General features: G+C 34.4%; 2 protein-coding genes and 1 long non-coding RNA gene across 5 annotated transcripts in view; 2 read left to right on the forward strand and 1 right to left on the reverse strand.

The window, feature by feature from the left end:
- Positions 1-5,882, forward strand: part of LOC106084121 (fizzy-related protein homolog) — a 77,190-nt gene extending 71,308 nt beyond the window's left edge. The window contains exons 4-7 of the mRNA XM_013247600.2: positions 2,700-2,810; positions 2,986-3,108; positions 3,366-3,500; positions 4,786-5,882. Of these exons, the coding sequence (XP_013103054.1) occupies positions 2,700-2,810; positions 2,986-3,108; positions 3,366-3,500; positions 4,786-5,478 (1,062 nt within the window). The 3' untranslated portion in view covers positions 5,479-5,882. The remainder of the gene's footprint in view (positions 1-2,699; positions 2,811-2,985; positions 3,109-3,365; positions 3,501-4,785) is intronic.
- Positions 1-22,525, reverse strand: part of LOC106084123 (uncharacterized) — a 122,731-nt gene that overhangs the window by 38,405 nt on the left and 61,801 nt on the right. The gene's annotated exons all lie outside the window — the stretch shown is intronic.
- Positions 11,168-19,945, forward strand: LOC106084119 (apyrase). The gene is made up of 8 exons (XM_013247597.2): positions 11,168-11,508; positions 17,830-18,055; positions 18,113-18,310; positions 18,499-18,904; positions 19,010-19,167; positions 19,228-19,324; positions 19,393-19,750; positions 19,816-19,945. Exons 1-8 carry the CDS (start codon positions 11,378-11,380, stop codon positions 19,907-19,909), a joined length of 1,668 nt encoding a protein of 555 aa, XP_013103051.2. The 5' UTR covers positions 11,168-11,377; the 3' UTR covers positions 19,910-19,945.

The following is a 22,525-nucleotide window of genomic DNA, read 5'->3' on the forward strand; positions in this document are numbered from 1 at the left end:
TAAATTACGTTTTTCTTAGGGAAAGGGCACTAAATCTGCCCTCCCCTTAAAAGAAAGCTACTAAAATTACCCTTTTCTTAGGGGAAGGTTATTAAAGCTATCCTTTAATAAGGTAAAGGATACTAAAGATACCCTTTCCTTAGGCGAAGAGTACTAAAACTACCCTTTTCCTTAGGGGAAGGACACTAAAACTACCCTTTCCTTAGGAGAAGGATCTAAAAGTACCCTTTGTTTGGGGGAAGGGTCTAAAACTACCTTTTGCTAAGGGGAAAGGGTACAACTACCCTTTCATTAGGCGAAGTGTACTAAAACTACCATTTCCTTAGGGGAAGTGCACTAAAACTACCTTTTTCTTTGGGAAAGGGTACTAAAACTGCCCTTACGTAAAAGAAAGTTACAAACTACCCTTTTCAAAGCGGAAACGGTATTTTTGACACCCTTTCTATTAGGAAAGTGTAATTTCAGTATCCTTTCCTTTGGGAAATGGTGGTTTAAGCAACCTTTTCTTTGGAAAAGGCTACCTTTCTGTACCCTTCTTTTGGGAAAGTATTAGTACTCTTTCTTTATTAGTATTAGTACTCCTTCATTTAGGAAAGTGTAGTTTTAGTACCCTTCACTTTGGGAAAGGGTAGTTTTAGTGCCCCTTCCTTAAGGAAATTGTAGTTTTAGTACCCTTTCCTTTGGGAAAGGGTAGTTAAAGCGATCTTTCCTTTGGGAAAGGGAGGTTTTTGTACCCTTTCCTTAGAAAAGGTTAGTTTTAGCGCCTCTTCCTTTGGGAAAGGGTAGTTTTAGCGCTCCTTCCTTTGGGAAAGGGTAGTTTTAGTGCCCTTTTCTTTGGGAAAGGGTAGTTTAAGCGCTCCTTCCTTTGGGAAAGGGTAATTTTAGTGCCCTTACTTTTGGGAAAGGTAGTTTTAGTGCCCTTTTTCTGTAAGAAAGGGTAGGTTTAGTACCCTTTCTCGGAAAAGGGTAGTTCTAGTGCCCTTTCCTTTGGAAAATAGTAGTTTATGTGTCCCTTCCTGTGGGAAAGGGTAGTTTTAGTGCCCCTTCCTTTGGGAAAGGTTAGTTTTAGTGCCCTTTCCTGTAGAAAAGTGTGTAGCAACGTTTTCGATGGAAAAGGGAAGCTTTTTGTACTTTACTAAGGGTACTAAAACAACCCTTATCTTAGAAGAAGGGTACTAAAACCACGTTTTCCTTAGGGGAAAGAAACTTAAACTACGCTTTCCTTGGAGAAGGGTACTAAAACTTCCTTTTCCTTAGCGTAAGGGTACTAAAACTATCCTTTTCTTAGGGGAAGCGTACTTAAACTAACCTTTCCTAAGGGGAAGGGTCTAAAACCAGCCTTTCCTTAGGGAAAGGGTACCAAATCTACCCTTTTCTTAGAGGAAAGGTGCAAAAACTACCCTTTCCTTATGGGAAGGGTCTAAAACTACACTTTTCTTAGGGGAAGGGTAGAAAAAACTACCATTTCTTAGGGGAAGGGTACTAAAACTACTCTTTCCATTGGGGAATAGTACTAAAATTAGTAAGACTACCCTTCTCTTAGGGGAAGGGCACTAAATCTACCATTTTCCTTGGGAGAAGTGTACTAAAACTACCCTTTCATTAGGGGGAAAGGTACTAAAACTACCCTCTCTTAGGGGAAAGGTACTAAAACTATCCTTTCCTTAGGGGAAGTGTACTAAAACTACCCTTTTCCAAAGGAAGGGGTACTAAAACTACCCTTTTCCAAAGGAAGGGGTACTAAAACTACCCTTTCCCAAAGGACAAAGTACTAAAACTGCCCTTTCCCAAAGGACAGGGTACTAAAACTACCCTTTCGCAAGTAAAGGGTACTAAAACTACCCTTTCCTTTGGGAATGGGTTCTAAAATTACCCTTGCCTATTGGAAAGAGTACTTAAACTACCTTTCCTTCGGGAACAGATACTAAAACTACCCATTCCTTTGGGAAAGGGTACTTACAATATACTTTCCTTTGGGACAGGATACCTAACTACCCTTAGTAACCTGTCCTTTGGGAGATGGTTGTTTAAATACCCTTTCCTTGTAAAAGGGTAGTTTTAGTACCCTTTTATTTGGGAAAAGGGTAGTTTGTTTTAGTACCCTTTCCTTTGGAAAATGTTAGTTTGTACCCTTTCCTTTGGGAAAGGGTAGTTTTAGTACCCTTTCCTTTGGAAAATGTTAGTTTTTGTACCCTTTCCTTTGGAAAAGGGTAGTTTTAGTACCATTTTCTTTGGGAAAAGGGACGTTTTCGTACCCTTTCTTTTGAAAAAGGGTAGTTTTAGTGCCATTTCCTTTGGAAAAGGGTAGTTTTCGTAGTTTCGGCACTTAGGGGAGATTTTCCAAATTAAAGGGTACTAAAACTACCATTTACCCAGTTTCAAAATCAAGCAAATAGTTTTTGTTACAAAAAAATAATCTTTAGTTGCCGCCAAATTTTCCCAATGCTTCATGTTTGCTTTTGCTTCCAGCATCTTCTCTCCCATAAAACATCACACTAACATGTTAATTAAACAATTGTTGTGTGGCATTAAAGTAAATATTAGTTTTTTAATGTCAAATTGTTTTCGAGTACATATGAAAATTAAATAAGCTTCTCTGGAAGTTCTTTCTGCAGCATCATCTTAGACAAATATAACAACACACCAATTACTTTTTAAAGGCATTTTCTAATAATATGATTTTTTCTTTGTAATTACAGGATTTCAATGAACAATGCCCATATTCATTGTCACCAGTTAGTACGAAAAGTCAAAAGCTGTTAAGATCGCCCAGAAAAGCTACAAGAAAAATATCACGCATTCCTTTTAAAGTAAGTAAAGTTCATTGAAAAAAATGAACTAAAGTATTAAAAAAACAAATCAATAAGGATTCTACGATTTGTTCACATTTAACATTTTGTTCATTGTTTTTGGAATTTAAATGTTAATTTCTAATACCCTGCTAAAATTTTCTAATTTTTTTTTATTTTATTTCTTTTCTTCCAGGTCTTGGATGCTCCCGAATTACAAGATGACTTTTATTTAAATTTAGTCGATTGGTCATCACAAAACGTTTTGGCTGTTGGTTTAGGTAGTTGTGTTTACCTATGGAGTGCCTGCACAAGTCAAGTACGTTCCAAATGAGTTACTTCTCTTAGTTATTTCCGCAATTTTTTGAATTTAAACAGACGCTTTGGCATCCACTAGGCTGGCTGCCTTTGTTATTTGTTTACAATGCTAAAAGTTAGCATTTGCAAATTTTTGTTAAAATATTTGTCATTCGGTTATTGAATTTTAAGTTTTTTTTTTTTTTTTAATAAATATTTGAAAATGTGATTTTGTTAATATTTGTTTTATCAAATATTTTTATTTATTGCTAATTACAGGTAACACGTTTGTGTGACCTTAGCCCTGATGCTAATACCGTAACTTCAGTTTCTTGGAATGAACGTGGCAATTTGGTAGCAGTTGGTACACATCATGGCTATGTGACCGTATGGGATGTGGCAGCTAGCAAACAGGTATGTTTAAATCGAAAATGTACTTTATATATAGGGAAAAGGGTAATAAAATAAAAATATATCTAAAGACAAAAAAATTTCGCTTTTAAAACAATAATAATAATATATCTATAACAAAAATTAAAGGAAAATGTTTAATTTGTGGCAAAAAATGGGGTTGGATTTGTTTTGAATTCTAAATTGGTTTTCATTTGTTTTTAATTGGATTAGAAATTATGTGCTATGGGCATCATACTATTGGGTTGTCTTTGTAAATATTATGTAGAAGTAATCTCTATTTGGCGTATACCAAATTTTGTTGCATGCGATAATTTTATGCACATTAACGCAACAAATTAAGAAAAAGAAAAATATTTTCAAAAGAACAATATTTTTGTAAGAGCCTAAAAGTATGCTTTAAAATCGGTAAATTGTAATAGTAGAGCAACAGTTAGAACACAAAACCACATCATTTTTATTGTTTTTCGCTTTCAATAGCACCTTCTATCTAAGAACTGAGTTGCCAGGATGTTACCACACATATTTGCAAAAATAGCGTATTTATTGAAAGATAAGTCGCCACTTTTATGTCTATTTAACTATATGCACTTCTGGAGCCGTTTAAAAGGATTTCGCAGCCCCTAAAAGAATGCTTTAACTTATTAAATCACTTCGAAGTAATGCAAAGCGTTTAGCTTCAAAGAGGCAGTGGGAAATGAAATCACAACACCGTTGCTGGTTTTCAAACTAAGAGTCAAAGGTTAGAAAGAAGGAGATCAGCATGGCTTTCGTCATCATTACGGGACATGTAGGAGTACTGGCGTATTTTTGCAGAATAGGTTCCTCAAGTGGTAGCATTTTTATGGCACGTGGGGAATGTGATAAAATTTTAGAGTATTTTCAATGTCATTGCCCTTGCTATGTTCAAGGCCGAGCCTAAAGTTGCACAGGCTTTCCATCTTAGAAAGAAAGGGGTTTCCCCGATCTGGGGGATCGTGAAGACGTGTCTCCAGGAGATCTCGCCAGAGACAAGAACAAGATGGGATGGTCTAAACAGAAATCGGAATAAAATCATAGGCGCTTGCTCCTTACTCTCTTCAGTCCTAGAGACGAGCTCTAGGACTGATATGGGGACGCAAATTTTTTCTTTACTTTTTCACTACCTTTTTCTCGCTAGGGTGTCTAATTTAACTCACCTATGTGGTGGGTTGAACGTGGTGGACTGCTATCTTATTGTTACTTATTTAATTTTTTTTTTTCATTCACAATTAACCCTTTCTTTCTTTCTGTCTTGCTGTCTTTGCAGATCAATAAATTAATTGGTCACTCTGCCCGTGTAGGAGCTTTGGCATGGAACAATGACATTCTATCAAGTGGTTCACGTGATCGTCTTATAATACAAAGAGATACCCGCACACCAGCCCAACAATCTGAACGCCGTTTAGTGGGCCATCGGCAAGAGGTGTGTGGTCTCAAATGGTCTCCCGATAATCAATATTTGGCCAGTGGTGGCAATGACAATCGCCTGTATGTATGGAATCAACATTCTCTCAACCCCGTACAATCCTACACCGAGCATATGGCTGCTGTTAAGGCCATAGCCTGGTCACCACATCACCATGGTTTATTGGCTAGTGGAGGTGGCACTGCTGATCGTTGTATACGCTTTTGGAATACCCTAACGGGACAGCCTATGCAATGTGTCGATACAGGATCACAAGTTTGCAATTTGGCCTGGTCTAAACACTCATCCGAATTGGTGTCTACACATGGTTATTCACAAAATCAAATTTTGGTGTGGAAATATCCATCGTTAACGCAAGTGGCCAAACTAACCGGCCACTCTTATCGTGTTCTGTACTTAGCTTTAAGTCCGGATGGTGAAGCTATAGTGACGGGGGCTGGAGATGAGACATTGAGATTTTGGAATGTCTTTAGCAAGGCCAGGAGTCAAAAGGAAAATAAATCTGTTTTAAATTTATTTACAAATATTAGATAAATTACCAAACAAACACCTGATCATCAGCAGCAGCAACAGATGAAGAAAATTAAAAGAAAAAAAATGTCAAAAAAAGATTACAAGCTATAAGAATTATATAAAAGAATTAGTGCTAAGCAAAATTTTCCTAATGTTCTTGCAATCTAGAAGAATGAAGAAGCTGCAACAAAATTCTCATTATCATCTCTCTCACTCGCTCGCTCTTAATCGTCATGCAATCAAACAACCAAAATGCCGCCAAGCACTTTCCTAGAGAGCAAATCACCAAATATGTTTATTAAGAACTAATTGTGAATGATTGAATGAAAGAAGAAAGAAACAAGAAACTGAAGACGTAGATAAAAAGCAACTAAAGGATAAATCACTGACTGACTTGTTTTATATTTAAAAATTTTCGCTTTTTTCTAATTTTGCTTTAAAACACTTTCTCCTACTCCTTATTTGAAGTGGTTTGGAAGACTAATAGTATATATTTATATTGTTTAAAATTTGTTTTGAAAAACATTTATTTTTTAATTGTAATTTGTTTTATATATAATTTTTATATATATTTTTGATATCTGAATTTAATATGTTTCAATTTCTTGAATTTTTCTCCATTTATGGTTAAAAACACATATATTTTTGCAGTCTAAAGAAGAAACAAAAAGCAATTTATGGATAACCACAGAAAAAAGAACTATTCACTCATACATTCATAATGTGTGTTTTGTGTGAACAAAAAAGAATTATTCACTCATACATTTATAATGTGTGTTTGTGTATATACATATATAGTCTTGATTATATCGCTCATAGTTTTTAGTTTAGAAAAATCCAATTTTTATTATTTTTTTTTTAGTTTTTTTTTAATTTTTTTTTAATTTTTTGCTATTTTTTTATAAACAATTACTATATCAAGCCCTTGCCACGAATTTGATGCAAGCGTTTAATTTTTTTTGTTGTTGGCAACCCTTTCAGAAGAACGAATGCTCTCTTCATGATATAACGAAGAGCTAGCATACAGCTGAGTACAATTTCGAAGTGCAACGAGTTTCATTTTGTGTGTACATTAGAGCTGAGAACCATAACACACACACACAAGGAAAATGGCGTGTTATTGGCCAACTGCATTAAGCTGTATCGATTTATCTTTTCTCTATTTGCCTCACCTCTTGAAATATCATAGCTGTACAATAAACCGTTATAAAATGAGAACGAAAGTGATTTAGGAGTAGCGCTTAATTATTAGCGTTAATTTTTCCATAAAGCCCTTCTATAAAATCCATTGGTAAACGAATTATATAAATAATTATAAAATCTGGAGCCAGATTACCGCATACGTGATTAGGAGCATTTTCGTATCGAATGACATTTCATCTCGTTTTTAATGGATATTATACCACTTTTATACACATTTTAATGTAAATCATGATCGGTTTAATCGGTTTAAATAATCGATCAAAAATTCTCTTTCAGTACATAATTCACAATAGAGAGATTTCGAATGGTTTTACTCGTTCACGTATGCTGTAATTCGGCCCAGAACAAACACGATTTTCGATAAAGCTCTAGCAATTTAATAAAAAACGCCCTCTATGTATAGGTAAGAGACTTGCATCTTGACTCTAGCGGTAAGGGTTTGATTTAACACAAATACTATCTCAGTCATTGCTATTTACCAAACACCTTAAAGCCCCGTACTGAGTTCGACATTTCACCCAAACAACTGTCAAAACGCACTATAAATAATAATTGCAAAGATAACGATTCCAGATTCCACAAAGTGAGAAATGAGTTCTATGTGTAAAGTAGCAGCAACATGTCGCTGCGTCATTATAGATTCCTCTTAAAATAAGTGTACATGTATATTAATAAACTGGGCACCAACCAACTCTGCTTCAATGCTGTGTGTTGTAAGTAGTTGTTTGACTTTTGGATGATGAATTATTAGACATTTGCGCTGCGGATAAACTCAGTACACAGAAAAAAAAATCGCAAAAACAATTTTCAAGAATGGTGCTTAAATAAATTCAATTAATGGCTGTTTTGTTCCCCACAATATAAAGGGACTGGTTCTATGTGCCGGATTAACCTGATGAAGCCCTTCATCGGCCAATGGCTGCCGCCAGGGTGAACAACACATTGCTACGACAACAACAACAACAAATGTATAGGGCACCCGTAGGTGGCCACGCAAAACAACGCACCTCAAGTTCATTTTACAGGTACACATTTGTGTATCAAATATAGAAATTAATTGGAATTTTAAAAAAATTTCAATCATTTTTTTAATTGGATCTATTAAAAAATTAATTGAAAATTTCAAAAATCTAAAACATTTTTTAATTGGACCTATTAAAAAATTAATTAAAATTTTAGTAATTTTTTTAATTGAGCCAATTGAAAAATTATTTGAAATTTTCAAAAATTTCAATCTTTTTTTTAATTAATAATAAAATTTTTTTAATTAAAAATTTTTTCAATTACTTTTTCAAATACGGTGATTGATATTATCATTTTCGTGATTGAAGGAGTTTCAATAAAAAAATTGATTGGATCAACTAATTTCGTGATTGAAACCGTTTTTTATTTTTTTTTTGTGTACTTGACTTAAGTCTTTATAAAGTTTTACAGTTGTTCGGGCGACATGTCAAAATCAGTGCTAGGCTTTAAGAGTTATTTCTTCTCCCACACTTTTGGTGTGAGTTGTTTTGTGTTGGCAACTCTACCACACATGATAATGAAAGAATATAATGTGTTTTTTTTTTTCTTACACTTTTAGTGTCACTTTTTTCTCTCTCCCCCCTAAAGCTTTTCTCCAAATTATGGTATTTGTGTAATTTAGATTGTAAATTGATAATTCTCTGTCTTTATATAAGCCCATCTCCCCTTTGTATTTTGTAACGGTTTTGGGAGTGTCTCTATGATCTTCAAAAATTAAAATTAAACAAAGCAAAAACAAAAACGTAAACCATCTAAACAAAATATTTCAATGAAATGAAGCTCTATTAATTTTGCTAATAAAAGTAATTTTGAAATTTATATTTATATTTGTAATTAACAAAAAAAAAAAAACTTAACAAATGTAAGTGGAAAAATACAAAAAGTTTAAATGAAATATTGAAACAAATAAATTTGTTGTAAAATTTATAAAAAAAACACAAACAAAACTTTCAATAAAAAAATGTAATGTGCAAGATATCTAACAATAACAAATATGTATGTGTTATGATGTAAAAAATGAAAAAAAAACAAAAAAAATATATTTACAATTATAAAAAAAAATTAATGGAAACTTTATTTAAAGCAGGCAAAAGCGCATAAAGATCGGATAGAGCGAATCTTTATAACCTCCACTATGAATCTCATGTGGCAATTTTATATTTACTAACCTAACCAGGCGGTTAGGATGTCCTGAACATATGTCCTTATATTTTTAATCTAAACTTCTATGCCCACATTCACATAAAGTAACGTTAATAGGCTTATTGGACAGATTTTCTTTATAGAACTGTCAAATAAACCTACTACAAAACTGTTTTAAGTTTTGTGAATAACATTGCTAGGCTTGATGGTTGCATCTGGGCTTCAAAGGTTTGTGTAAAATTTTGCAAAAGAGTAACACCGAAAAATTTATTAGTAAAATAAAAAATGTTGGTGTAACAACAGAAAGTCTGCTGGAAATGGGACTGTAGTAATATTTTGCAAAAAAGACAAACATATAACATCTTATGTTTTTATAACCACCACCATATTCATTTATTCATTCCGTTTGTAACACATCGAAGTATCCATTTGCGACCCTACAAAGTTTTTTTTTATTTCACATGGTTGTAAAATTCTAAAACAATTTAACGATGTCCGTGTGTCTGTCCGTCCGTCAGTTTTAATCACAATACAGTCTTTAAAAATTGAGATATTGAATTGAAATTTTGCACAGACTCGTACTTCTTCTATACACAGGTTAAGTTCTTGAATGACAACAACAAAAATACAAATGCCATAGGCGCCAAACCAGAACCTTATCCGATTCACCTTAAAAATTTTTGGGTAAATTTTTTATTATAACGATTTTTTATGACTTATTTTTTTTATACATAAACTTTTACAAAAATGACCACTTATTTCAAAGACGCACTTCTCACCTGTCAGGAACATGCAAATTGCAGTTTTACAGCTAAAATACTGTATAAACCAGTGGCGGGCAAATACACACACACTATAGTTCATGTACGTGCACCAGACCATAAGCCGATGGGATTGGAATGTTGCGCGCACTAGCACATGTGGCCAACACTGGCATAACCCTATCAACATTTTTGCTTACCATATGGCAACACCATGCCGATCCGGGTTAAGCAATTGACTTACCTACATGCCATGCACATTACGCCTAGCGTCACATCACACCGCCACATCACCCTCACCTAAATAGAGTTACTCTTTCTCACACACATCTACTAATTGTTTCTCTCACTCTCACTTAACGCAATGCTTCTACGATATGGCATTGTATGTATTCACTCAAATAACGGATGCTTAAGTAAAAAGCACAACAACAATTTGATATGTTTCTGCTTCTTCCTCTTCTTTTATATATATTATTTAACAGCCAAGGATTTTATAAAGGCGATTTTGTGGTACATATTACGGCCAGACGGCTGAATAGATTTTAATGAAATTGCCATCAATCGAAAGATATTTTTCCAGAAATGCGACGAATATTTATTAAAATTAATTTTCCGTTAAAAAAAGCCATGAATATGGGGAATAAATTTTCAATAAAAGAAGAAGAAACATAAACACAGCAAATTGTTGTTGGGTTTTTTCTAAAGCATTCGTTATGGGTGTGAATGCAAAGCCACAAGTGAAAGTATTAGTGGTGAGAGTAAGAGAAACAAATGTTGTGACTGTAAGAGCATCACTATTTACAGTAGATGAGGGTGTTGTGAGAGTGTGATGTGCGTGGCCCTACTCGGCATGTTGGTCAGCCAAATTTCAAAAGGCTCGTCTTTGTGTTGCGTTTGCAATTTTGTTGCTTTTGTTTGGATAATATAAGCCTGTATGTTTGTAATATAAGCAGAATCTGAAGACTTATTCGTATTGCATAAGAATTGCATTCGTTAATTCAGTAGCTGTTTACCGTATACGCCACTGTATCTGTAAAACTGATTTAAGAAGAGGCATAGCTCATTTTTTTAGGCAACATTTCTTTTTATTTCTATGAAGTTTTCTACTTCCTTCTGTGAAATCTGAAATTTCTGTCTTTCTTTGAAATTTTCTATTTGTTTCTATGAAATTTGGTTAAAGACAAAATATTCAAAAAATTAAATAAAAAAAATCTATAAACGGAAAATTTCCTGATAGCCAATATATCAGAAATTTCTATGAAATTTTCTGAACAAATCAAATTTATACGAAATTTATTTTTTTAACACAAAATTACTTCTACATTTTTTTTTAATTTTAATTCTTTTTAATTCGTTTTTATATTTTACAAAATAATTAATAAACTATTCGTTTTTAGTTAGCATATGTAAATATATTCATAGCATATCTCTCAGCCTACGACCAACGACCGAACAAATACCGGCTATTGTACATTTTTAGATCTCTTTGATTTGAGAGATTTGTTATCAACTCGTTAATATGTCAAAAACAAAACAACACTGATACTCAACCACAACGGTGCCATAAACCTTAACATTGAAAATCAGCTGTGTAATTTCAACCTGTCAGTAGTTTACTCATATGCCTGACATTAACAGCTAGAACGGAAAGAATTGAGCAATTCAATTGTAGTTTGCAAATTTTCAACAAAATTTTAAATTGCAAAGAGTCATTTATATTAAAAAAAGAACTAACAAGTGTGTTGTGAAGTGTGAGAGGGAGAAGACAAAAAATAAATAAAATAAAAATGCAACGCATTAAAAACAGTAGTTTTGCTCTCTACCTTTTTATTGCCACAGTGGGTTGGAGTCAGGCCAATGTAAATAGAGACGATTTGTTTCCATTGGCCATTGTGCATATCAATGATTTTCATGCAAGGTAAGTGAAGGAGGTAACAGTTTTTGCTTCCTTTCTGGATTTTCTTGGTCAATTTTAATTTTGAAAAGTGACAAATGTGAAATTTAAAAAAAAAATAAATAAAATCCCATTTAGTCACTGTGTGCCTAAATTGGTATATATGATTCATGCCTGCTAGCGTTGAAAGTGGAAGGGAAATTACGCCTTCTGTGACCTTCAGTAAACAAATTGGGAGATCGGTTTCATATGGCAGTGAGGTTAAGAATACGCTCTGTAGAGCCAAAATTGGTTAACATTTTATTTTTATAGAAAATTTTGTCAAAATTTTATTTTTATAGAAAATTTTGTCAAAATTTTATTTTTATAGAAACTAGCTGAACCCGTCCCGCTCTACTGCGCCGGCTTTTGCTTTATATGGAACAGAATTATACTTTGAATATTAATTTTCGGCAATTAAAGAGCTTTTAGTGAATTGTCATGCAACGAAAACGGTATGTGTATACTCTACTTCAAATACCATTTCTTTAAACCCCATATTTCCATTGATTTAAGGGTAGTTTATGGGATGAAGCGTCCCCAAACACTTGGCCCATACAATTGGTTATGAAATTAGTTTTCTAATCTCAAATATCCTGCATTTAAGCCAAATATTGCCATGGTTGGTAAATTTGTAGTCTTTGAGAAAGGGGCGGTGCCCCAAATACATGGTCTCACATTTGGATATCTGATTCGCATTCTACTCCCAAATACCGCCCAAGCTCTTAGCCCCCCCCAAGCTCTTAGCCCCACCCCAAGCTCTTAGCCCCGAAAATTATCAGCATCTTCAAATACTCTCAAATATAATTTATTTGAACCCCATATTGCCATTGGTCTCAAAATTGGATATCACATTCGTTTTCTAATCTCAAATACCTTTCATTTAAGGGGTCTGCGCCCTAAATACTATCAATAGCGAGCTCCACTCTCTTTAAGACCAAAATTGCCTTGGTGAGCAAATATGTCCTATTTGAGGGTTGTTATGGGGGTGGGACGTCCCCTCGAAAGTTGGTCCCGAATGTTGATATAAGATACGTGGTCTACTCCCAAGTACCATTCATTTGAGCCACATATTTCCATAGTCGGCAAACATGTCCGGATGTGGGGTGTTTTGGGGGATGAGGCGGCCATCCATGACTTGGCCCTGAAAATATATACCAAATTCGTGTTCTACTCTAAACTACTTTTGTTCTACTACTACCACTTTTTTCAGTCCCATATTGGAATGGTCATCAAATACGTCCAATGTGGGTGGTGTTATGGGGGTGGGGTGGCCCCTTAGACACTTTTCTTGAAAACTGGTATAAGATTCATGCTCTACTCCCAAAGACCTTTCAATTGAGCCCCATATTGTAATGGTCGCAAATTCTTCCTCTTTGGGGAGGGGCGGCCCTCCAAACACTTGCTTTCACATTTGTATTCTACACTCAAATAACTTTTATTTGAGCTCCATATTTCCATGGTCAGTAAATAAGTCCTGATTGGCGGGTGTTTCGGGGACGGGGTGGACCCCCATACACTTGGTTCCACATTTGGATATTAAATTTGTATTCTATTCGCAAATACCTTTCATTTGAGTCCCATATTGCTATGGTCGGCAAATATGTCCGATTTAGGAGTGTTTTGGGGGCTGGAGTGGTCCCCCACACACTTGAACCGACAATTGGATATCAGAAACGTTTTCTAATCTTAAATACCTTTCATTTGAGTCCTATATTGGCGTGATTGGTCTATGTATATATATATTTGGTAGTTTTTGGGGGTAGGGCCGCCCCCCTAGGTATCCCATCCGAAATTTGGATACTAATTTTTTGTTATATAGGTTACTATGAGAACACAAAATTTTGCTTAAATCGTACCACCCATCTTCGCGATCTGGGGTTTCTGAAACTTAGGGTAAGGGGGAGGGTCCGCCCCCCACCCCCCCCCTTCCGATATCAAAAAATTTAGTGCGAAAATTTCAAGAAACTAGGGTTCAGCCGTTTTTCACTATACGGAACAGGCAAACAAACAAACACACCCTCCACCATAGGATGGGGGTATGCCAATTTCCTCATTTTGTTTGTAACTTCTCGAAATATTCGTCTAAGACCCCATAAAGTATATATATTCTTGATTGTCATGAAATTTTAAGTCGATCTAGCCATGCCCGTCCGTCTGTCTGTCGAAAGCACGCTAACTTTTGATGGAGTAAAGCTAGCCGCTTGAAATTTTGCACAAATACTTCTTATTAGTGTAGGTCGGTTGGGATTGTAACTGGGCCATATCGGTCCATGTTTTGACATAGCTGCCATAGAAACTGATCTTGGATGTTGACTTCTTGAGCCACTAGATGGCGTAATTATTATCCGATTTGGCTGAAATTTTGTACAACGGCTTCTATAGCGGTCTATAACCTGATACAACTCCCATATAAAACGATCACCCTATTTTACTTCTTGAGTCCCCAAAGGGCGGAATTCTTATTAGAAATGGCTGAAACTTTACACAATGACTTCTACTATGATCTTCGAATCGGAGCATATCTTGGTATATCTTCGATAGCATAGCAATTCTTTTCTTTTATCCTTTGTTTGGTTAAAAAGAGATATCGGGAAAAGAACTCGACAAATGCTAACCATGGTGGAGGGTTCCATACCCTCCACTCGGCCGAACTTGACACTCTTTTGCTTGTTATATATAAGATTTTGTCAAATTTTTTATTTACATAGAAAATTTTGTCAGAATTTTATAGAAAATTTTGTTTTCTATAAAAAATAGTAGTCAAAATAGTTTCTTCTATTAAATTATATTTCACAATCTCTCAACAACTTTGCAGATAAAAGGTAAGGATTTTAGTTTTTTTTTTTTTTTTGGTTTTAAAAAACCTTCCATTTCTAATCTACTTTGTATTTGAGAAGTAATCAGGCCACAACAGTCCATTATCATCATCACCATTAAATGATGCCTGAGAGAGATACGTAACAATTAATTGAACCATATAAGCAAACACTATCTGATAGCGTGTGAAAAATGTGGTTTGTATTTAACATTTGTTTTTTTATCATTTTATTATCATTTATAATTCAAGCGAAATAAAAAACATGGCAAGTTGTCTACTTTGCCTATCATTTGTCACTGAAACAAACCATACATTAATTAATCAAAAATTTAAATTGTTTGATAACAGAAAACTAGAAAGAAGGAATTGATAATCGCAAAAAGTTTTATAAGCCATATGGGGCATATTGTCAGCACTTTTTTTTCGCATATAACCATTAACAATATAACATTGGCTCTTGAAAAAAGCGGTAGGTCATCAGCATGACGAGGCTAGCGATTAAGGAAGAAAAGTTTCCCGGCAATCTAAGAAGCTCTACGTACGCCAATGAATTTGGCGGCCAATATTGATCAAATCGTTAATACTTCTACGATGAAAGTTGTTCGTTTTACCAGGAGATACAGCTTACTCGCGGTGGCACCTGTCTGCTGCTTGGGTAGAGGGAATATACCATTTATTGAAAGCGCAAAAAGTCCCAGGTGTTGATTGAATATCAAACCCAATAATTTGGGAAAGAGAGAGAAAGAGAGAGAAAGGGAGATTTTGCCTTAAACATCTGCTAGGAGGCCATTGCAAAGGTTGGAGGGCTAAAACTACTGTATACTGTGGTCGTCATACCTGTAAGGCTGTTTGATGTTGTAGTCTGGTAAACCTTGGAAACCGACTCTTAATTAGTCGATCGCATGCTAAGAATATTTTGTCGGTGCATCACGGCTGTATTGATTACAACACCCTTTGCTGCACTGAATTTTGATGCTACATTTTATGCCTCTACAAATTTCTGTAACCATTGTCATGAGGATAAGAGAGTTTTCTCTTTGATCGAGCAGTGGCTATGGTCCTATTTTCCAAACAGTGTGGATTAAACATTGCCTATATCTCTATTTGATAAGAAGTACTTCACTTCAAAGATTATTGGGTCGATTATGGATAGCAACACAACTTCAGTTGCGTTGCCAACGGCCAAAATTTGTTACAGAAATGTTGATTTTTGTAATGAATTACGTACTTTTTTACAATTTCTTAATAGCTGAACTTTAAAAACACTGATACTGAATGAAATTGAAAAATGTCCAACTTTATGTTTTGTGGTTTTATCTCCTGGCAACGCAACTTTAGTCGAGTTGCAATCCATAATCGACCCATATGTTTCCCAATCTAAACTTGAAAAATTCAAATGCTTTGCTGTCGTATCACTCTGCAGTATCACTCATCGTGTCTATCATGAAAGGACAGTCTAATGGTCCAATGGTTGCAAATAAAAATGTCTGCAGAGTAACGAGTTCTGCAGTAGTAAGTCACGTCAAGGAAGAGTAAACTATAGAACATCTATTCTGTGTCTGTCCTACTTTGGCAAGCAGAAGAAGTTCCACTTTAGGTTCTTATTTCTTTAAAAAAATGTCTCACGTGAACATTTATAATTTCTTAAGCTTATTTAAGCGATCTGGCTGGTTCAACGGCCGGCAGTAGAAGGCATCATCCTTTTCCTATTCCTGTGGTATCCCGAATACAAAATGAAACTTAAATTAAGGAACTTGGACAAACTGCTCACATATCAATGAGTGCTGTCCGATTCATATTTAAACTGAAAGATAAGGGGCCTCAATTTTATAGACGAGTCCGAACGGTTTGCCGCAGTGTGACATCTCTTTGGAGAGAAAAAATATGGCAGCCATGTAGCTACATTTTCGCAAATGTCCCCAGCATTAGGAGGGTATAACCACCGCTGAATCTTTTTTTCTGACGTTTTCGTCAGGATTCGAACTGGATATCACTCTGTGGTGTCACAATGGACCTAACTGTCTAAGTGAGTTTCATTCCAGATTGCCACTAAAACCAAACCTAACCTAGCATGAACGTTTGAAATCAAAGTTTCAACCAAATCGTAGACAATTTTAGACAAGATTTTCATGGAATTTTCTCTGAAGAAAAATTTTCCATAAAGACACAATTTTCAGGGAATTTCTCTGAAGACAAAATTTCCCAGAAATTTTCTCCAAAGGCAAAATTTTCATGTAATTTTCTCTAAAGACAAAATTTTTTCTAAGGACAAATTTTTTTTTTTTCATAAACAACAAAAACAAAAGTTTCTCTAAAAATAAAATTTCCATGACATTTTCATCTAAAGACAAAATTTCCATGAAATTTTCCCTAGAGACAAAATGTTAATTAAATTTTCTCAAAATCAAAAATTTCCATGACAAATTTCCGTTTATTAGACCAAATTTCCCTAAACCCAAAATATCCATAAAATTTTCTCTAGAAACAAAATTTCTTGAAAATTTCTCTAAACACAAAATTTCTTGAAAATTTCTCTAAACACAAAATTTTTGGAAATTTTTTCTAAAGACAAAATTTCTTGAAATATTCTCTAAAGAAAAAAATTCAATGAAATTTTCTCTAAAAACAAAAGTTTACTCCACCTGCAGGATAGTATTATGGTCAGACAGTTGAAAACAAATCTCAGTCCCTGGGTTCTCAATGTAGACCCCCAGGCGCACTCTGTCCTCTAGCTTTGATCCATCTGTGTAGCATGATCTTCCAGATGGTAATACCAGAGTTCAGTCAATCCAAAACTATGATTTTCGCTGGCAGCAGTGCCTCGGACTCGATCTCAAGTGTCGTCTCAGATATCTGATCGGTGCTCCTATCATTTACCTATTCTCCCATCGCCTTAAGTCTCATACCGCAGTTGCTGCCTCACACTTAATATGTATGTCCATGGGTAAAATATCTGAAATAGTCTCCAGTGTCTTTGTGGGCGTGAGGACTCATCGCCCGACCTATGACAAGAAAACATGTTTTCTAAAATTTTCTCTAAAGGCAAAATTTCCATGAAAATTTCTTTAAAGTTTCTCTGAAGACAACATTTCTATGAAATTTTCTCTGGACAAAATTTTTTTTTAAATTTTCTTTAAAGATAACATTTTTTTGAAATTGTCCTAAAGTCAAAAATTCGTTAATTTTTTCTTAAGATAAAATTTACATAAAATTTTCTCTGAAGACAAAAATTTCATAAAGAATAAACATTTTAAGACAAAATTTCTAAGAAATTTGCTTTTGAGACAAAATCACCCAATTTCTTTTTTCAATATTTTAAAGAAATTTTCCCTGAAGACAACAACATTTCAATGTGTTTTCTTTGTTTTCTTTCTCTAACTTGAATGTCTTTAATTATTCTGTACTCCATAGCGTATACGTTATATAAATAATAAAATAAGAATTCTTGTTCATCATACGCACCCATGTGTTTTGTTTTTGCATAGATATGAGCCTACGGATCCATCAGGAGGCACATGTGGACAAAATGAGATATGCATTGGTGGCTATGCTCGCACCGTGTACACGGTCAAACGTCTGCTGGAGGAACAAAAAGATAAAAATGTGGTCTATTTCAATGCTGGCGATAGTTTTCAGGGGACATTGTGGTATAACATAGGCAGATGGAATGTTACCAGTCAATTTCTTAATATGTTGCCTGCGGATGCTATGGTAAAGTATAACAAATGTCCAAAAGATTTTTTATGTTTATTGCGGGTTTTTTTTTAGACATTGGGCAATCATGAATTCGATCATGGCGTTGAAGGTTTGGTGCCATTTTTACAACATATACAAAGTCCCATGCTGGTGGCTAACATGGATGTCAGCAAGGAACCCAGCTTATTGGGTCTCTACCAAAACTCTACCATAATTGAAAGAGGCAATAGGAAGATAGGAGTCATTGGAGTGATATTGGAAACAACTTATGTAAGTAAGAGACAAGGGGAATAAAAAAAAAACAAATAAACAGCTAGAACCAACAGCAATGGGTTACAGCTTTTAATCGCCTGTTTCATTCAAATGATATTTTTTTCTCACAATAAAATCAGCTGGTGTGATATAGCCCTAACTGGGTTTTCTCGAAATTTAAACTTTTTCTTTTTTCCTTTCTTTAGGATCTTGCCAACACCGGTGAGGTGATTTTCCTTAATGAAAGCCTGACCATTTTGGAGGAAGCTGCCAAGCTTAAAGCCCAAGGTGCCAATATTATCATTGTCTTATCGCATTGTGGCTATGACGTTGACCAAGTGATAGCAGCAAATGCGGGCTCTGAGATTGATGTCATTGTGGGTGCCCATTCCCATACCTTTTTATATACAGGCGATACTCCACCGGGGCCGGATAAACCTGGTGGCGACTATCCCACAGAAGTTATTCATGCTTCGGGACATCGTGTTCTCATAGTTCAGGCTGCAGCATATGCCAAATATGTGGGTAATATTACGGTGTATTTTGACAATGAAGGCAATGTGGTGGACTTTGAGGGTGCACCAATATATATGGCGGCAGATGTACCTGAAGGTGAGTAGCTAGGAACCGGGGGAGGAAAAAATGTTTTTTCCACCGACAACTGTATGGGCGTTGGTAAATTCACATATTTCCAAAATATTTCATTTCCTTTTTCAGATCCCGAAGTGTTGGAGGCCATTAAGCCCTGGAAGGAAATAGTCGATGCCAAAGGCCATGTTATAATAGGGCACACTGCAGTGGATCTTTTAAAAGACCCCTGTGACAAAGAAGAGTGTAATCTGGGCAATTTTTTCACCGATGCCCTAGTTCATGCGGTAATTTTGGCTAAATATTTCAAAAATAATTCAAATTTACTAATTCACTACAGTATTTAGTTTTTGAATTTAGCTCCCTATAATGAGGAAAACTGGTCGTTGGCCCCCATAGCTTTGGTTAATAATGGAGGCTTGCGGGTACCTCTGCATCGAGGCAGTACGTTTTTTTTTATAAAAAAATATTAATTTTCTCTTATGATCATTCAATCATTTCACCTTTAACAGATCTGACGTACTCCCACATGGTCACCATGTCACCTTTTGAAGGTACATTGAGTGCCTTTGATTTGCCTGGTGAACAATTACTGGAGGCTTTGGAATTTGCTGTTAGTAAAATCGATTTGGATAATGGTATTACCACTTCGGTTCCTTTTCTACAAGTTGCTGGCTTAAAAATTACCTATGACTATAAGAGACCAGTAAATGAAAGAGTCGTGGGACTCAAAGTTCGTTGTGGTGCTTGTCGTTTACCCAGCTATGAGCCTTTGAACAAAACCTCCATATATCGCATAGTGGCTTCAAACTTTTTATTAAATGGTGGAGATGGTTTTCATATGCTCGAAAAGCATGCCACTAATATTAAGTGAGTATGGAAGAGGGCTGCGAGTATTTTTTACATTTAATATGTTTCTTTTTGTTTTTTTTAAGGCCTTATATAACCGATTTGGACGCTTTGTTGGCATACACAGAACAGGTTACACCCATCTATACGGGATTGCAAGGTCGTATTAAGGTGGTGTAGAGATTATAAACAAATAAAAATGAATAAAAGAATAAATTTTCTAGTTATTTAACCGTTAGGGTGAAGATAATTTTTTTATAATATTTTCTTTATTTCTCCTTCGAGACTATCTCAAAGATTGCAGATTTTTGCAATGGAAAAGAAAACCCAGAGATCACAACACACCAACTATTATGAGATGTGTTTCATTCTGGGTGGGGACTTACATCGTTAACACATTTTCGCGGTAAATTCGATACAAGTACGACCTACCGACCCTCTGCTTCAAAAAAAAAGAACACCAACTGTCATGGACCATCAAGAATATATTGACTCAAATGAAAGAATGTGTCAGAGAGCAATCCCCCTCCTCCAATCCTACAAAAAAAGGACCTACTAAAACCAAGAGAATGTAGTAGTTCTAGCATCCAAAACCAAGAGAATGAAGTAGGTCTAATATCCAAACTTTATTAGTTTTACCCTCCCCTTACCCTATTTTCAAAAATGCCAGATCTCGGATGGGTGGGGCGATTTAAGCGAAATTTAGTTTGTTTATAATAACACAAAAACAGAAATTTGGTATCCTTATTTATGGTGGCTGCGCCAACTCCAAAACCCGACAAATGAAAATATTAACCAATAATAACACATGAAAGGTATTTGAGACTAGAGCATGAATCTGATATATAGGCGTTCACCTCACCCTCAAAAATACCCCTATAGCGGATATATTTACCGATCACAGCAATATAAGGCTCAAATGAAAGGTATTTGGGAATAGAGCACGAAAATGATATACATATTGGGGCGAAATATCTGAAAGGGCTTACCAGCACCCCAAAACGGGACTTATTTCCTGACCGTGCCAGTATAGGGCACGTACCAGAGTGAAATAAGGCGCAGCGTAGCGGGACATGTCATGCTTGTTTTCTCTAAAAACAAAATTGCCATGAAATTTTCTCTAAAGACAAAATTTTCTATCAAATTTTCTTTAAAGACAAAATATCTATGAAATTTTCTCTTAAGACGAAATTTCCATCAATTTTTCTCCATCTAAAATTTCCATAATATTATCTCTCAAATAAGCTTAAATAAAAAACAAAATTTTCCATGAAAAAGAAATTTCCTGAAATTTTCTCCAAAAAACAAAATTTCCATAAAATTTTCTTTAAAACACAAAATTTCCATAAAATTTTCTTTAAACACACAAAACTTTCCATAAAATTTTCTCCAACGTCAAAATTTTGATGAGATTTTCTCTAACGATAAAACTCGCATGAAATTTTCTCCAAAGACAACATTTTTATGAAATTGTCTCCAAAGACAACATTTTTATGAAATTGTCTCTAAAGGCATTTTTTCATGAAATTTTCTATAGAGACAAAAATTTCCATGAAATTTTCTCAAAAGACAAAATATCCATGAAATTTTCTCCAAAGACACAATTTCTAAAAAAATTTCCCTATATAAAAAAAAAATTTAAAAATTTCATGGAAATTTTCTCTCTAAAGACAAAATTTTCATAAAATTTTCTTTTGAGACAAAATTTCCAGAAAATTTTCTTTTGAGACAAAATTTCCAGGAAATTTTCTTTAAGACAAACTTTGCATAAAATTTTCTATAGAAAAGAAATTTCAATGAAAAGACAAATTTTCAATAAATTTTTTTCTAAAGACAAATCTTAAATGAAATATTTTTTTTTTGTTTCTCTTTCGAGACGAGCTCAATGATCGAAGATTGCAATTGGAAAAGGAAAGTCAAAGATAGCAACACACATCAACCACTTGGTATGTTGTATTTGAATCGTATTAATTGCGAAAACACACCTATGATACAAGTACCTCATTAACCATGCTCGACAACCCTGTCTATTAGCTGTACTTTTTCCCAATGCATGTATTTTTGTGTAATGACAGACTTTTTTTCTGTGGCAATTACACTTCTTCCGACTTTGTGCATCTGTTGGAAGTTGTGTCCAAATGCAAGAAATTTTCTCAAAAGACATGAAATTTTCTCTAAAAAAATTTCCTGCAATTTTCTCCAAAAACAAAACTTTTATTAAATTTTCTTTAAATGCAAATTTTAAATGAAATTTTTTATAGAGGCAAAAATTTCTATGAAATTTTCTCTAAAGACAATTTTTAAATGAAATATTCCATAAAAAGTTCTTTAAAGACAAAACTTCCATGAAATTTTCTCTGAACACAAAATTTCCATAAAATTTTCTCTAAAAATAAATTTCCATGAAATTGTCTCTAAAAACAAATTTCCATGAAATTTTCCAAGAAATTGTCTCTAAAAAAAAAATTCCATGAAAATTTCTTCAAAGACAAAATTTTTATGAAATTTTCTTTCAAGGCAAATTTTCAATGAAATATTTTATGAAATTTACTCCAAAGGCAAAATTTCTAAGAAATTTTCTCTAAAGACAAAATTTCCATGAAATTTTCTCTTTACACAAAATTTCCATGAAATTTTCTCTTTACACAAAATTTCCATGAAATTTTCTCTTTACACAAAATTTCCATGAAATTTTCTCAAAAAAAAAAATCAATGAAATTTTCTCCAAAGTCAAAATTTTCTTTAAAGGCAAATTTTCAATTAAATTTTCTATGACATATTCTCCATAGACAAAAT

Source organism: Stomoxys calcitrans, chromosome 4, assembly GCF_963082655.1.
Source record: "Stomoxys calcitrans chromosome 4, idStoCalc2.1, whole genome shotgun sequence".
NCBI lineage: Eukaryota > Metazoa > Arthropoda > Insecta > Diptera > Muscidae > Stomoxys > Stomoxys calcitrans.